The sequence below is a fragment of the Ochotona curzoniae genome, unplaced genomic scaffold, assembly GCF_017591425.1.
Source record: "Ochotona curzoniae isolate NIBS_2020 unplaced genomic scaffold, NIBS_Ocur_1.0 scaffold_4701, whole genome shotgun sequence".
Lineage (NCBI taxonomy): Eukaryota > Metazoa > Chordata > Mammalia > Lagomorpha > Ochotonidae > Ochotona > Ochotona curzoniae.
This window is the reverse complement of record NW_024467122.1, coordinates 23,975,707-23,992,044: the sequence shown is the minus strand read 5'-3', so window position 1 is coordinate 23,992,044 and position 16,338 is coordinate 23,975,707. Positions and strand designations below refer to the sequence as shown.

Sequence of the window (16,338 nt, the reverse complement as noted above, 5' to 3'; positions counted from 1 at the left end):
TCTCTCCCCAAGCAGCCACAACTGCAGGAGCTTTGCCAATTTGAATCCAGGATCCTGGAGCCTCTTCTGGGTCTCCCACATGGGTGAGTGGTCTGAAGGCTTTGGGCCACCATCTACTGCTTTCCCAGGCCACAAGCAGGGAGCTGGATGGGAAACGGGGCAGCCAGGATTAGAACCAGCGCCCATATGGGATCTGGGCACAGGCAAGGCAAGGTCTTCAGCCACTAGGCTACCATACCAGGCCCAATTTTGCTTTTTAATACTTATTTTCTTTCCTGTTGACTTTTTATATGTGCCTATACTTATGTATAATATATTATTCATTTTTTAGATATATTTTTTATTTGAAAGGCAGTGTTACAGAGGATCAGCCATTGGTATTACATCTACTGGTTCACTCCCCAAATGTTGCAGTGGCCATAGCTGGGCTGGTCTGAAGCCAAAGCTTCCTTTAGGTCCCTTATGTGTGTGCAGGGCCCAAGGTCTTGGGCCATTTTCTGCTACTTTCCCAGGCCATTAGCAGGGAGCTGGATCAGAGGTGGGGCAGCAAGGACTGCAGAAGGCTCCCATATGGTTTGTGGGAACCACAGGTGGAGGCATAGCATGCTATGCCAGGGTGCCAGCTCTTTGTTCATTTTTTAGTTTCTCATTCTTCACATTCTTGTATTCTTAGCTTTTGTTTATTGTAGCTTTAGAATGTATTTTGGGCTGTAGAAGTAATGGTTTGCTCCTACATTTATTCACTTTGGTTTAATAGAAGAATATGGGAATTACCATTACAGTCAGTTTCTTTTGAGAAGCTTGTGATGCTAACATGCACTTACTTCCTTTAGGCCCATAGTGTCCTGGAGGATTCCAGAACTTCGAGTACATACTGTTCCAGTTCAAGACCGTGTTTGACTGGGACATATACTCCTCTTGGACTTCAGCAGGAAAGAGAAAAAACCTACATCCTTGTAGATAGTCGTGAAATCTCTTCTGGTTTGGGAGTAATCTCCTCCCTGAGAGCAGCCCAAGGATTGCAGGTAGAGGTTTGTCCTCTTAATGGCTGCGATTACATTGTGAGCAACCGCATGGTGGTGGAAAGGAAGTCTCAATCCGAGATGTTAAACAGCATCAATAAGAACAAGCTGATAGAGCAGATCCAACACCTGCAGAGCATGTTTGAAAGAATATGTGTAATCGTGGAAAAGGACAGAGAAAAAACAGGTTTGTTTAAATACCTTTGTTTATAAGACAATGAAGGAACTGGACTATTTGTTTTTAAATTTTTAAATTTTAGTATTTATTACAAAGCTGAGGGGTTTGCAGGCTCATGTGGCCTCTGATTCGGATGGGAAGGACAGGAGAGATATACCTCTGTTTCCCTCCTCTTTCCAAGGGGCAGGAAAGGAGAGCCAGGGAGGAAAGGGTAGCCAGGGGAGAAATATAATAACACTTAATACAACGTTTAGCAAGACCTTAGTGCTAGTATGAAAGGCTTCTGGATGAACAGGTGTTAGCCTTCATGAAGTAATTGCGTAAGGATTTAGGTTATCCCTTACTTGTTCACCTTTTTGCAGAGAGCTGTGCTGTTCAAACCATACTTTTCTTCCAGATACTTGACAATCGCTACAAATTTGGCTATAGGGGTTTCTTAGTAGTAGTGGCATGTAGCACTATTAACGATATTGACTTTTGAATGTTAAAAATATAGAGTATGCCGATTCCACTTAATACTTGTTACTAATGTTTGCCTTGTCCTAAAACATTTAGGAGATACGTCAAGGATGTTTAGGAGAACAAAGACTTATGACAGCCTTCTGACTTCCTTGACTGGTGCGGGAATCCGCATTCTTTTTAGCTCCTGCCAAGAAGAAACAGCAGAATTACTAAAGGAGCTGTCTCTCCTGGAGCAGCGGAAGCATGTCGGTATTCATGACCCAGCGGTGGTCAAGAGTAGTCAGTGTGAAGCGCTGCAGTTCTATTTAAGTATTCCCAATATAAGTTATATAACTGCATTAAATATGTGTCACCAGTTTTCAACTGTGAGAAAGATGGTTAACAGGTATGTCCGTTTTATTAGGCTAAATTTTTTTATTGACACATGTATTCATGTTTTTGGGGTTCAGGATTGTATATAAATGTTTTGGTATGTACATATAGTGTATATAATGTCAGTGTGTACACAAATCAAGATAATCCCTATTTCTGTCTCAAACATTTATCATTTCTGTTAGGGACCTTCAGGTCTTCTAGCTATTTTGAAATATAAATATTGAAGATTTTATTTACCTTACTCTGCCACAGAATACAACAAATTAAATCCTGTTTTGGTAACTTGTTACCCAACCTCTATCCCTTCTCTCCAGGCCTTTTCCTGATGTCTAATGGCCATAATTACTCTTTTCTGTGACATCAGTGTCTTTTATGCCTTCCTTATTTAAGTTCCATCTGTGTTGCCAGACTTGTACTATATTTCATGGTAAAGTAGTATTCTGTTGTATTTGCATGCATTTTCTGTATCTGTTCATCTGAGCAACGCTCTGGCTGATTTTGCATATTGGCTGTTCTATGTGGTGCTGGAAGAAACGTGAGAATATGAGAGCACAATACACATGGAATGCAGATATCTCTAATAAAAGTGACTTCATTAACTTAGTTATGTGTTTATTAAGATTCTTGGATGATTTGAAAAGGGAGTTGGCAGGGAGCAGGAGGGCACCATGCTGTACCAGGCTAATCTTCCAGATTAAGTCCTGAAGCTGGTCCAAGTCCTTGGCCCCTGAACCCACATGGGATATGTGGCTCCCGGGTTCAGACCAGCCCAGCTCTAGCTGTGGCAGTCATTTGGATGGGGAGTGAACCAGAAGATTAAAGATCTCGGTGTCTCCTTTTTTATATAATTTTCAAGAAAAATAAATGTTTAAAAAATGTATTTGAATTTATAATCTGATTAGTTTTTTGAAAAACCTCCACATACTTTTCCAGTTTATAGCTAATTTGCATTCCCACCAATAGAGGGATCAGTTGCAAGTAACAGAAAGATGTTTTAGTTTTCTTTAATGTACACATCTAGTCACTGGATATATAACCTAAGCACTTGGGGAGAGATTATTTGCTTAAATCTGCTGTTTTGTGTTCTGTGAAATTAAGCGTTTTCTAAGTTGGAGTGTGATGTTCCTTTTTTATTGTTTTGCCATTTTTCAGCTCACCTCAAGAAATCTCCATGTGTGCACAAGTGACTCATCAAAAGGCTGAGGAGATCTATACATACATTCACTATGTGTTTGACACACAAATGCTGCCCAGTGGTGTAAAGCAAGACACTAAAATCTGACGCATCATCAGGTAGCTCAAAGGACTCAACATACTAAATGCATTTCAGCAATGATTGAAGTGGTTATGGATGATCACTTAAAATATGTAAATATGTAAATGAGCATAACTTTGAATATTATTTTCTATTGCATATTTTTATTCATATATATTATATAAATTATTTAAAGTGAAAACCAAATGTTCTGTAATTATTTTGACTATATTTTGTGTGACAATTTCTTTCTGGTTGATCATGACAAGTTGATTTATTTAAGATTTAATTTATTTTTATTGGAAAGGCAGATATACAGAGCAGGAGATACAGAAAGATCTTCCATCCGCTGGTTCACTCCCCAAGTAGCTACAATGACCAAAGTTGAGCTGATCTAAAACCAGAAGCCCAGAGCGAGCTTCCCATGTGGGTGTAGGATCCCAAGGCTTTGGCCCATCCTCAACTACTTTCCCAGGCCACAAGCAGGGAGCTGGATGGGTATTTATTCCTCTCTGTATATCTGCCTTTCCAATAAAAATAATAAATATTAAAAAAAAAAAAAGGCTTCTCTTGGATGTAGTGGCCACTAGTACTGCCCCTGCCATCTGCTCTCCCTGCACTCAATGGCAGCAACATTTTGTTGAAAGTGTTTTAAAGCCTTGTTTTGGATAATTTGCTTAAAATAAACAGACTCAGATGCTTACAAGAGAATTAACTGTAAATTTTAATACTGAAAAAATAAAATTAAAATACCTACATAATTCTCCTTAAAATCTCGTTAACAAGCTATAGCAATCAGGAATATTCAGTAGAGTATTTTGACTACAAAAAAGTCCTTAAAAAATGTTCACACATTTCCAAATTAAGACACAAATATACAAACTGCTTTATTAGAAGTCATATTTTCTTATTTTTACTATGCAGAATCAGAGTTTGAAAAATAATAATCTTTCTCTTCCTCATCTGATTCCATAGCATCAGTGAACAGCTTTCCAATACCAGAGCTTTCTCCTAAATCTGTGAAGAGAAATTTAATAGAAAGGATTAATTAATATATATCTCACAATAAATATTCCAAAGTGACTCCAAGAAAATTGAAAACATCAACTCCATGGTAGGTTTCTCTACTTGAACATGAATATTAATACCAGTGAAATAAAAGACTTAGTTCTCTGAGACAACTAAGCCATTCTTGAAATGACATAAGAGAAAGACATAAGAGAAATTACCTTTGCTAAACAGGGTTTTGCTTCTTGATGGTGCCTGAGGTGAGAAATGAGTTTTAACCTATAAAAGAGTTGAAATTAATAGCTAAATGCTAGTTTCTGTGATGTCTGCCCCAAAACTAAACTAAATTCATCCCCACAGTATAATATTTTCAATATGTACTTAGAACGAACTCAGTGTTGTTCCTCACAGCTGGCAATCACCAAAAGGAATTGTTAGGAACTCACGGGAGTCTTTAAAGGCAATCTCTGCACTTCTGAAAGTTGACTAAATGTACTAAGTACTTATTTTGTTTATGTGATTACAACAGTAGACTAGAAAAGGTGACCTAAATAGCAGACACTATACTTAGTAAGATTTTAATTCTCTATACTTCAGGTTAAGTTCTTGGCTACACTTCAGTATATGCTTACATGTATTGGGATCAGTGGTCTCCAAAGTACTGGCCATAGCTAGCAATCTTTTTAAAAAAAGAATTAAATAGCAAATATAACAGAATATGCCCCTATACTAAAGCAGAACATTTTTTGAAAAATTTGGAAATGCAAACCTATGTTCCTCACCCAGGATACAAATATGCTTTTCCTATATTAATTATACCATTTAGTTCTCAAAATCAATAACATTTTATTTTCATTACATTATTTAATCCTTATTCCCAGTGTCATACAATGCCAGAATGAGATTAAAGGGGCTGTGAAAGTGGCACAGTATACAAGCACTGGATTATGTCCTGGCTGCTCTATTTCCAGCTCTTGTTAATGGCCTGGGAAACCAGCAGAATGTGGCCCAGGAACTTGGCTCTTGGCCACCCTGCTGACAAAGCTCCTGATCTGTGCTGCCTTTGCAGCCATCTGGACAGTAGATTGAATGTCACTCTATGTCTGTAATTTCACCTTCAAACAACAAACCTACTGTTATCAACCACTCAAATGAAAATCAAGACTTAAAATTTTAAAAACCAACTGAATAAAATGTTCTCCTAATCTTTTCTTCTTGGGATATAAATTACCCAATTAAGGCAATTCTAAATTAAAATTTACCTGTAATTGAATTTTAAATGTTACAATGTAAAAAGAACATGCTAAATTTGAAAAACAAAACACTTGAAGCTGTTTCAGCGCATCTTAGAATTCGATGAAATTTCTTAGTATCTGCCATCAGTGAATGTACAACCATGCCTCTGTGTCCTGTTACAAATATTTTTCTCAAGGATGTATGTATTTTTCCCACTCTACCTCATTTACCAAATGAAAATTTTTACCTTCAGTCTATTACCTGCCATGGTAATTCTAATTTCATTCATAGCCCCATGTTATACTTGTTTTAGATTATAAGCACCTTGAGGGCAAGGACTGTCAACCTAACTTAAATCTACCATAATTCATCATATATGTGATTGCTCAACAGGTGTGCTAGGAAAATACTACTTACTTTTCGTGTCTTGACATTGGCCCATACAACACCACCATTACTTCTGTGGGTTTTTTGTATACGAGAAACATATTTATCACAATCATTCCTGTTTCAATACAAAATAATTTCACATGAACATTAACTATCATATTTTTTCTACAGATTAGAGTAAATGACAGGCTAATTTGAAATCTCTTTGAATCTCTAAAGCAGTAGAGCTTCCTTTCTGTTAGACAGCAAAGGTACACCTACAAAGATGGACAAAATACTCCAAATATTTTGAAGAAAAACACTGAACATGAATATTTTAAGAAACTGTGTTCTGCTTATTTTTCATTGTCCTATATGCTTTCTAATTTCTGCTTACTGCCTCTTTTCCAAAACTCTGAGTATTCGTTTAAGGTATACTTATTTGAAAATCAGTTGTTGAGAGATGGAGAGAAGGGGAGAGTTCTTCCAACTGGGTTTCCCATGTGGTTTGCCGAAGCCATGCCCTGGGGCGATCATGTACAGCTTTGCCAGGCACATTATCAGGGACCTGGATCAAGTGAAGCAGCTAGTACATGAACTGGAGTCTATTGGGGATGTCGATGCCACAGGCATTGGCTTGACCCACTCTACCACAACACTAACTGAGACTCCCTTTTGGGTCCAGCATTGTGGTGCAGCAGATAAAGCCAGTACCTACAGCACTGGTATTTCATGGGTACTGGTTGGTTCATGTCCTGGCTACTCCAATTCTTGATCTAGTTCCTTTCTGATGTGCCTCATAAAGCAGCCTGTGATGTCCCAAGCATTTGGCTCTTGGCTGCTGCCTAGCTAGCCCCAGCTGTTGTGGCCCTTTGGGGACTGAACCAACAGATGGGAGATCTATCTGTTCCTGTAGCTCAAATTAATTATTTTTAAAAAACAAAAACAAAAAGACCTCCCTTTTGGCACCCAATTTATTCCTTTTTCCTGTTCATTTACTTTCCTGTAAAGATGGAAATCTTATCACTTTAAGAGTATGCTGATGGGGCCCGGCACGGTGGCGCAAGTGGTTAAGGTCCTCGCCTTGCACGCCCGGGATCCCATATGGGCGCCGGTTCTAATCCCAGCAGCCCCGCTTCCCTTCCAGCTCCCTGCCTGTGGCCCGGGAAAGCAGTCGAGGACAGCCCAAAGCTTTGGGACCCTTCACCCATGTGGGAGACCCGGAAGAGGCTCCAGGCTTCGGATCGGCATAGTATCACTTGCAGAGTGAATCATCGGACAGAAGATCTTCCTCTCTGTCTCTCCTCTCTGTATATCCGCCTTTCCAATGAAAAAATAATAAAAATAAATCTTTAAAAAAAAAAAAAAGAGTATGCTGATGAAAATGAAATTTCCAGCTTCCAGCTCTTTAGGTTTTGAATCTAACTTAGCAAGTCTTGTATTAAATCATAATTATATCTTTCTTGTATTCCCAGTATCTATGAAAGTCTGAGCAGTTAGGCCTGACTCCTGTTTTCTGGATGAAGCATCCCTTGAGATCTATAGCAGTGCTATACAAATGAAAGAAACTAGTCTTTAACATGTTCTTTTCTGTCTTTTGGTTGTTTCTGGTGCTTGCTGCTAGGTAAAAGCTTTCAATTTCGGTTCATGGATGACTTCATCTTCCTTTTCCTAATCTCTGGGTTTTAGAACATAGTTAAGAAAGGCCGTTTCAGGACCAGCACTGTGGCACAACACATTAAACCACAGCCTGCAACATCAGCATCCTGTCCTGGATGACAGTTCGTGTCCCAGCTGCTCCACTTCTGATTCAACTCTTCGGGCCTCTGCACTGACATGGCAGGTCCAGATGGAGCTCCTGCTTTGGGGCTGGACATTTGTTGTTGTCTTTGCCACTCATCCTCAGTAACTCTGCCTTTCAAATAAATGTCTTGGGGGAAAAAAAAACATGCTCACTATTCTGAGGTTATAATTCTCTAAAATTTCTCATTATTATTTATTACTACCCCCCTCCCCCAAAAGGAGATACAGAGAGGCAAGACAGGGCTGTCTTCCATCTGTTGGTTCATTCCCCAAACTGCTGCAATAGCCACAGCTGGAGTGATTTGAAGCCAGGAGCTTTATCCAGGTCTCCCTCATGGGTGCAGGGGCCCAAGCACTTGGGTCATGTTCTGCTGCTTTCCCAGGCCATTTAGGAAGGAGCTGGATCAGAAGTGGAGCCATCAGGACTCAGAATGTTATCCATATGGGATGCCTGCACCACTGGTGGGGGTCTAGCACTGGCTTTTCTTTTCTTTCTTTCTTTCTTTATTTTTAAAATTTTTACATGTACAATATCCATCCACGTGGAATAACAGCCCTAATTACTGAAATCATCTGTTCCTCATACGTAGAAATTATGCATTGTTGATTGTTTTTATGACTACTCTTCCTGTTAATGGCATGACACGCCTGAAATGTATGTTCTGCTATATGCTAAAGCGAAAGACTGACATACCATATGCATTAATGTTTACCTATTTATAGAGGCTAACATGCCAGGACTGACATGCTGACACTGAGGAGTTTTTGCCAATGGAAAGATAACTGAAGATGGAGTTGTTGGATTTCTGTCCATATTTGGCAACATATCATCATCATCTTGACTGTACTGGAAACTTGGCAACTAGAAAGTAAACATTATCAACAGGCACTGATAAATACAGATTTTCTCACCATATGATGCTTTCTGGTAGCTAAATTCTTTGCCTTATAATTTTTTTTGATTGGATAACAACAGTAGTAGATAGATGATAAAAGCTTAGTTGCTTAAAAAAATTTTTTTTTCTCGTTTTAAGCAGACAATATCCCCGATTTCTACCAGCTGAGCTGCTGCAGTGAGGGGTGGGGGTAGTCAGCCCTGCAGCAAAGCAGGTGGAGCCTTTCCCTGGGACGCTGGGATCCCATAAGGGTGGTGGCTGAAGTCCTACCAGCCCTGTTCACGTGCCCAGGAAGGCAGCGGCAGACAGCTTTGGGTCCCTGCCACCTGAGAACGAAATCGAGACAGACTTCCAAGCTCCTCGTTTCAGCATGGCCCACACTGTTGTTGCAGCCATTTGGAGAGTGATCAGCAAACAGGAGGATAAATAAAACTTTAAATAAAATAATATTTTAGCCTTAGTAGTCCATAATGTTTAAGCCTGACTCTATAACAATGTAGAAAATAGGTAAACAAATAGGCATTCCATATTGCAATCATATTTGCTTATAAAAACAGGTGATAAGCTGTATTTGGCCTACAAGGCCACACTGTGCTAACCTTTGGTATAGATAAAAGAAAACTATACTTCAGTTGTTCATTATTTTTTTGTTATATTATTTTTCAAAGTACAAAATCATTTTATATATTGAGATCTGTCGATATTGTATTACTGTCACCTAATCTCCCTCCTAACTTTTTTACTGTGCTTTGCTCACACCTGTGTGGGAGGCTCACTGACGGAGATATTAGTACTGTACCCTAACCACACGTAAAAATAAAAGAGAAAGTCAGTATAAAAAAGAAAATGATTTGAGGTTTAAAGATTCTTACCAATACTCTCCGATTCTGCAAAGGTGTTGTGCTGAAAAAATCATCATGGTCATCTTTTGGTAACTGTTCCAGAAAATCCCTCATTTGTTGCTTCCTTTTAAGAGTTCCTACTTTGGCAGTTATCTTGACAGTCGGCTTCTTGTCACCATCATCTCCCTTACCTTGAGTCTCTGGTATCAGAAATGATTCTTTTAACACTGACATGTGTGCAGTATGATTAGCCCACATTACAATCATGAAGAAACTAAGATTACACAAAGTTTAAAAAGTTTATATGCTATGAGAAAAGCTATCTTCTGCAAATATTATATATACATATACACACACACAAACGTACATCCTCAGGTTATTGTACCCACTTCGCAGATCCAAACTAAGCTCTTAGCTCCTGCCCTCCCCAGCTATGGCCACACTCACTTTACAATAAATAAATAAATTGCAAATAACTACAGATAAAGGATAAAAGCCAAAACCTTTATTTTAAAAAATGGGGCAGGGGTGGAAATTGGAGGGGAGAGGAATCCCAGACTATACAGAATTGTACAATAAATTTCAAATATAAAAATTAAAAAATATATATGGGGATGGAAACAACTGGAACTAAGACTGACCAAATGAGAGGCAAGAGAGCTAACACAGCAGGATAGGCATACAACAAGATGACCAATTTTCTTAAAGGAGCCTGTACAAACTTTCCAGAGGGTTAAAAACCCCAGATCATTTCCTTCCAACAGATTTTTCTTGCTCTTGGCTGCTTTCCCGTGAGCCTTCTTTCTGTTCAACAAGCGTTTGTATTTTGGGAAGTTCCTCTGAGCCACTTGATTATGAAAGCTGTCTGTTCATTTTAATAAAACTTTGTTAAAAAGCACCTTCTTGCAACCAGCACTGCAGCACCACATAGAAAGCTGCCCCCTGCTATACCTGCATCCCATACAGGTGCAGGTTCACTTCCTGGCTTCTCTACTTCTGATGCAGTTACCTAGGCCAATGGACCCAGGGAAAGTAGCAGAGAATGGCCCAAGGCCTTGGGCCCCTGCCATCCACATTAGGGGACTCAAAAAACTCCTGCCTTCTGGCCATTTTGGCCACTGCAGGTAGAAGATCTGTTTTTCCTTCTCTGTCTTTAAAATAAACAGATAAATCTTTAACAATCAAATAATATCTCAACTTGTTCATTGGCCTCATACTTTATCAACAGAGTAAGTTCCCAAGGGTTTACATCAGCTGCAACATATTTGTAAGACTTTCCTGGCCCTGAATATATCATCTTGGGACTATGAAAACTCTATGCTTCATTTTCTCATGAACTATGAGGGGTCTTATTAATAAAACAATGATTCACATGCTAAAGTTTCTGAAACCAACTGTAGATTTCGTAGAATGAACTCAAAGTGCAAGGGTGCAAAGCTAGAAGGCCGTAACTGATGGAAGTAGTGACCTATGTAAGTCTGAAAACTTTATAATCTTTGATGTTTCTCATAGTTTTAATAGTTTAAGACTATACCAATACCAAGACTCATGGATAAATATAAAAGATACCTAGTGAGTGATTAGAAGTCACCATTTCTGTTACAAAGGTTACCGTTTTGGCCTTTTGGATTGGCTGCCTTTGTCTTAGTGACTTGCTTCCGGGATCCATTTTCTCGAGGGTCTTCCAGGTATTTCCTCTGACATTCATCAGCAGACCGAGAACCTACTGCGACGGCTACGTGTGACCAGAAACCAGGTTTGTGCTTTGGAAGAGATGCAATGGCACTGTGGAAGACCAAACCAGTTAAAAAGAAACATTCAAATCAGTAAAATAACTAAGGAAGCATGCCAGCGAGTCAGCACACTTCCCTGGGGTAACAGAAGCTTACCATAATCATTCATTATTTGGAACAAAAAAATACCCTTTCCATCCAGTAACATACTGTAGTGCTTAAAAGATGTAAACTTACATATTAGATGCCTTCTACGTTGTCGTATTCTATTAAATCTACAAAGTCATTCCTAATTGTTCAACATGCCTTTTCTAAATTTAGTAACTGTTTTAGTCTTTAGGAGACCTCTGGCATTGCAAATTGTTCTACAGTTACTCAAATTTTAGAGCATTTTAGATTTTGGATTTTCAAGTTGCAGATGCACAGTCTGTGCTAATGGTGTTATGCCAACTACGCTGTAGTTTGATTTCAAATACTGTCTATGTGACAAAACTTAGTCATTCCAACCAGCTGCCACAAATGTAAAAGCTTAATAAAAAGATAATTATAACTGCACACATGTTCAGAACTTGTTTTCTTGTCAATATTCCCTAAGCAATACAGTATAACATTTACAAATGCTGTATTACGTAAAAGTGTAGAAATTTATTTAAAGCATATAAGAGGTTGTGCATAGGTTGTATACAGGAATTGCTAGACCATTTGATTTATGAGATTTTTGTCGATCTTGGCACTCGGTGGAGGATGAGAGGAGCCAATGCCCATGGATAAACAGGAATTACCATATTTTTATCTTGACATAGAATCCAATTAGCGGATGTACATTTCACACAGTGAGGTGTAGGACTGATTTTTTTTTTGTAAGAGACACAAAGAGCTCCCATTTACTAGTTCAGTCCGCAAATCAGACATCCAGTGCTAACACTGTAGAAGGGACCCAATGAGCCTCTTCTATTGCTTTCCAGGATCTGCGTTAGCAGGAAGTTGGAAACAAGGAGCTAAGTATCAAACCCAAGTATTCAGATGAGGGAGATGGCATCACAGCTGAACGAAACGTCCTACTGCTAGGTTTTAAGAGCAGCTCTCTTGAGTAGAAACCCTCATTTTGTATCTACCAATTTCCAGATGGCAAATATTCTTATTGGCTCACTTCAAACTATCATTATAATGGCATTCAAAATAAGCTGAAAATGTGAATTGCCACAAGGCTATATGAGGTTTCTATCACACAAATATAACAGATTAAAGGACATAAGCAACCTAGTAAAATAATTAACCCAGCCCAGGCAGCCCCTAGTCACGGTCCTAATGTAAACTGGGTGGAATTGCAGCCTCAACTGGCCTGACCCACACACCATCATGGTTCTCAGATTTGCTAGCAGGTAATATGAACTGACCTAGCCTGGCTCACCCCAGATCTGAGCTGAATGTATGCCAGTGGGTACCATTACCTGTCCTGGTCTGGGCTGCACCCTTTCTTGGTTCTTGCCCTTACCTGCAAGTACTGTATCCCAACAGAGGAGTTCCCAAACTCCTCCGTTAGAACCTCTACTAATTCCAGATTGGTGGGGGCAGAAAGACTCCAGCAGGACCCTGAAGTCACCCCACGGCTCATGAGGATCCCATACATTCTTCATCACTCAAAGATGATCTGGTCTCTAATACTACCACACTACTGAAACTGCTTGTCAAATTAGTAGCCAGTTCCAATTTTTATACCTGACTCATCAGCAAATTTACTCAGCAAATCAGTCCCACCATCATTTCAATGGTAAGAAGTCATTAAATCAGTCCTGTAATGAACTGTTTTGTTTCACTCAACTTTAACTACTTACCAATGAAGTTTATGCAGTTCTTTCTCATTCCATTCTTCATCTTGATTTAGACCAGGCAAATATTCCAAGGGATACCTTTTAGTCTTATCAGATCCTTCAACAACTGGAAGCGCATTCCTAACATTGGATTTCTGAACAGTCTCTTTAGCAGAAGATTTAGCTTTCTTTTGTTTAATAAAATATTCAGTGTCACTTTCATCCATTTCTGATCTTGTAACCCTCATGGTATTGCCTGTGGTTTTTCTCAGTTGTACCATAGCTTCCTTGGTTCTTCTTGCTCTGGTTTTATCAACCCTAACTTTCCTTCTAATTTTGCTTTCTTCTTCACTTTCCTCACTTGTCAAATCTGAAAAGGACTGGTCAGATGGGACAGATACTTGGTTTTCAGTTTTCTCTAATTTTGATAACAACCTAGCATTTTTCAAGTCCAAGGTGCCCATTTGCTTGTTTTTAGGGCTACGTATTTTTATGTGTGGTCTGAGAGTGAGAAAATCACATTCATTCCAATCTTCTTTGTTTTTACTTTTCTGACCCACAGTATCTTCAGAGGCATTTTCTAGAGTCTCTGTGGATTTACTAACAAGACTTACAGTTTCATTCAAGACTGGTTCTCTTTCTCTTTGATACTCTGCTTCTGCCGTAATGCTGGCAGACGACAGATTATACTTCTTGCACCTTTGCCCTATAGCTTTCATAGATTTCAGTGGCGTTACTAAAATACAAGCTTTTTTTAGATTAACAGTCATGTGTTTTCTTTCTTCATCTGAGAAAAAGTGTTCTCTTGAAGTTAGAATATCAATGGGTACATTCAATTCTTCAGTTCTCTCTTAAGTTTCAAAAGAAAAAAAAAATAATGAAATACCAAATTAGCTATAAACAAATTTAAGTATAGAGAAAATATTTCCACAAAATATTTTTTCACAATCTCCACTACATTATGGTCATACTAATTTTACCAAAACACAAGTCTACAAATCACTGCCGCTTCAACTGCAAACATATATTAAATTTTTATGCAAATAACTTCTCAGTCTACTGATAATATAAACTCTTCTACCTGGTTTCTGACACAGTTCCAAATATTTGTTGTGTCTTTTATATTTACTAAGACCAATTGTTGTTTCTAGAAGTTTTCATTCTCAACTATTCCGTTAATGTCCCTCTACTTGCAAAGTTTTCTTCACTCATCTACGAAAGCAAATAACTATCTGCTTTGGTTCCATTCTCCAACACACTAGTCCATAAACTTGGCCCTGATTCTTCAATTGAATGAAAGCCTTTTATTTTTTCTAAGTTTCTTCATGAATATTTGAAAATATTGCCATATTTGATGAGGTGTTAGGCATTAAAATTGCAGTTATCTAGTCAGGAAGAACATTAACAATGGTAAGAACTTGTCTTCATACTTGGTGTTCTTCTTTTTTTTTTTTTTAAAGATTTATTTATTTATTGGAAAGTCAGATAGAGAGAGAGTAGGAGAGACAGAGGAAGATCTTCCATCTGATGATTCACTCCCCAGTGAGCTCAACGGCCAGTGCTATGCCGATCCAAAGCCAGGATCCAGGAACTTCTTCCGGGTATCCCACACGGGTGCAGGGACCCAAGGCTTTGGGCCAACCTCGACTGCTTTCCCAGGTCATAAGCAGGGAGCTGGATGGGAATTGGAGCTGCCGGGATTAGAAACAACGCCTTTATGGGATCCCGACGTGTTCAAGGTGAGGACTTTAGCCGCTGGTGCACGCTGCCGGGCCCGGGCATTGGTTCTAATTACAGCAGCCCCGCTTCCCATCCAGCTCCCTGCTTGTGGCCTGGGAAAACAGTCAAGGACGGCCCAGAGCCTTGGGACCCTATACTTGCCTGGGAGACCCAGAATAGCTCCTGGCTCCTGGCTTAAGATTGGTACAGCACTGGCCATTGTGGCTACTTGGGGAGTGAGTCATTGGCAGAAGATATTTCTGTCCCTCCTCCTCTCTATACATATCTGACTTTGCAATAAAAATAAATAAATCTTTAAAAGAAATTAAGTAAATATCTGTTGAATCAACTCTAGGGGTAAATTCTTTAGGAAAGCTAAGATAATAAATTAGAGTCACTAAAACCTTAGACTCAAGTAATATATGAAACAGGATCTATGCTAGTTTAAGGAAGCAGGTATGATAACATGGAATTCTGTTTGCCAAGTTCTACCCTAATCACTCTTGGTGGTCACAGAACCATAATGCTCAATCTTCCCAAACTCTATAAATTTGAAAAAGAGCCAAAATCTTAATCGTACTTGGTATTCTTTATTATATCATGTCACTTGTTAAACAAAAGAAAATAAGCACAGTTTTCTAACTTAAAACTTAAGAATCTAGGAGTGAAACTAACAAATTATAACTTCAAATTAGCCGTTGTAATTAAAAATATGTAAACTGTAAATGAACGAATCAATCACCAAATCATCACAGTAACACATTATAACAATTTACACATATGCTACGCTCAAGAGGAGCAAAATGAAAGAAACTAACAAATAATACTGAATGCTAAGGAACAAAGTGTCTACATCATAATTCATGGAAAAGTGGTATCACTCAGAAAGAACTAAAAAAACTGCACAAGATTTTCACTGGCATTATGTGTCTTCATATTCTGAAGAAAGTCTTTTCTTCTAATTCCCCATGCAAAACTAATATAAGTGTTCAATTGGGAATGTAATAATTTTGTACATCCCAATATTTAGCAAAACTTTTAGATTGGGAATATTTGTATTTATAGTGGAAATATCTCTAATCAGTTAATCAACTAATCTGAATGAATAATCAGTCTATATTTAATACTGTATTTGTTTATTTATTCACTGGAGACAGACAAGCTTATTTGCGAAGGGACCAGGTGTGTGGGGAAAGAGGAGAGGGGAAAGCGCTCCCGGGAGCCAGGAGTGGGGGGCCTCTCGAGAGCAGAGAGGGCGCGGCCTACACAATGCTTGAACCTAATTCACAAGCACCTCGTTGTCCAGGCAATCGCACTTCTTCCAGTGCCTAGGTTTATTTTCACTTCTTTCCACATGTAAGAAGTAAATTAGAAAATGCCAATGTACTGATATAGTTAATTCAACATGAGACTTCCAAATTTGTTACTATTTAGAAAAAAAGGCTTCTTTAATTTTGGTAGATAGAATATCCAATCTTCACTGAAAATCCACACGTACACAACAGTAAATCAATGCATTAATTTATAAAAGCAATTCATTCTATAACCCTTCTTACAAGCCTATTTAAAATAATGACTTTCTGATCAACAAAATTTCTTAGCTCTCAGATAAAAAGAAAATTCTAAATA

At 38.6% G+C, this 16,338-nt stretch overlaps 2 protein-coding genes across 4 annotated transcripts in view; one reads left to right on the top strand and one right to left on the bottom strand.

Moving 5' to 3' along the window:
• The window catches only part of FANCM (FA complementation group M), a 45,722-nt gene extending 42,292 nt beyond the window's left edge, over positions 1 to 3,430 (top strand). For both annotated transcript variants that reach the window (XM_040969816.1, XM_040969815.1), the window contains 3 exons: positions 834 to 1,209; positions 1,756 to 2,047; positions 3,190 to 3,430. In XM_040969816.1, the coding sequence (XP_040825750.1) occupies positions 834 to 1,209; positions 1,756 to 2,047; positions 3,190 to 3,319 (798 nt within the window). In that variant the 3' untranslated portion in view covers positions 3,320 to 3,430. The remainder of the gene's footprint in view (positions 1 to 833; positions 1,210 to 1,755; positions 2,048 to 3,189) is intronic.
• A 731-nt stretch (positions 3,431 to 4,161) lies between these two features.
• Positions 4,162 to 16,338, bottom strand: part of MIS18BP1 (MIS18 binding protein 1) — a 31,142-nt gene continuing 18,965 nt past the window's right edge. For both annotated transcript variants that reach the window (XM_040969818.1, XM_040969817.1), the window contains exons 10-16: positions 13,015 to 13,840; positions 11,059 to 11,231; positions 9,477 to 9,637; positions 8,422 to 8,570; positions 5,954 to 6,041; positions 4,522 to 4,579; positions 4,162 to 4,309 (exon numbers count right to left, since the gene is read on the bottom strand). In XM_040969818.1, the coding sequence (XP_040825752.1) occupies positions 4,209 to 4,309; positions 4,522 to 4,579; positions 5,954 to 6,041; positions 8,422 to 8,570; positions 9,477 to 9,637; positions 11,059 to 11,231; positions 13,015 to 13,840 (1,556 nt within the window). In that variant the 3' untranslated portion in view covers positions 4,162 to 4,208. The remainder of the gene's footprint in view (positions 4,310 to 4,521; positions 4,580 to 5,953; positions 6,042 to 8,421; positions 8,571 to 9,476; positions 9,638 to 11,058; positions 11,232 to 13,014; positions 13,841 to 16,338) is intronic.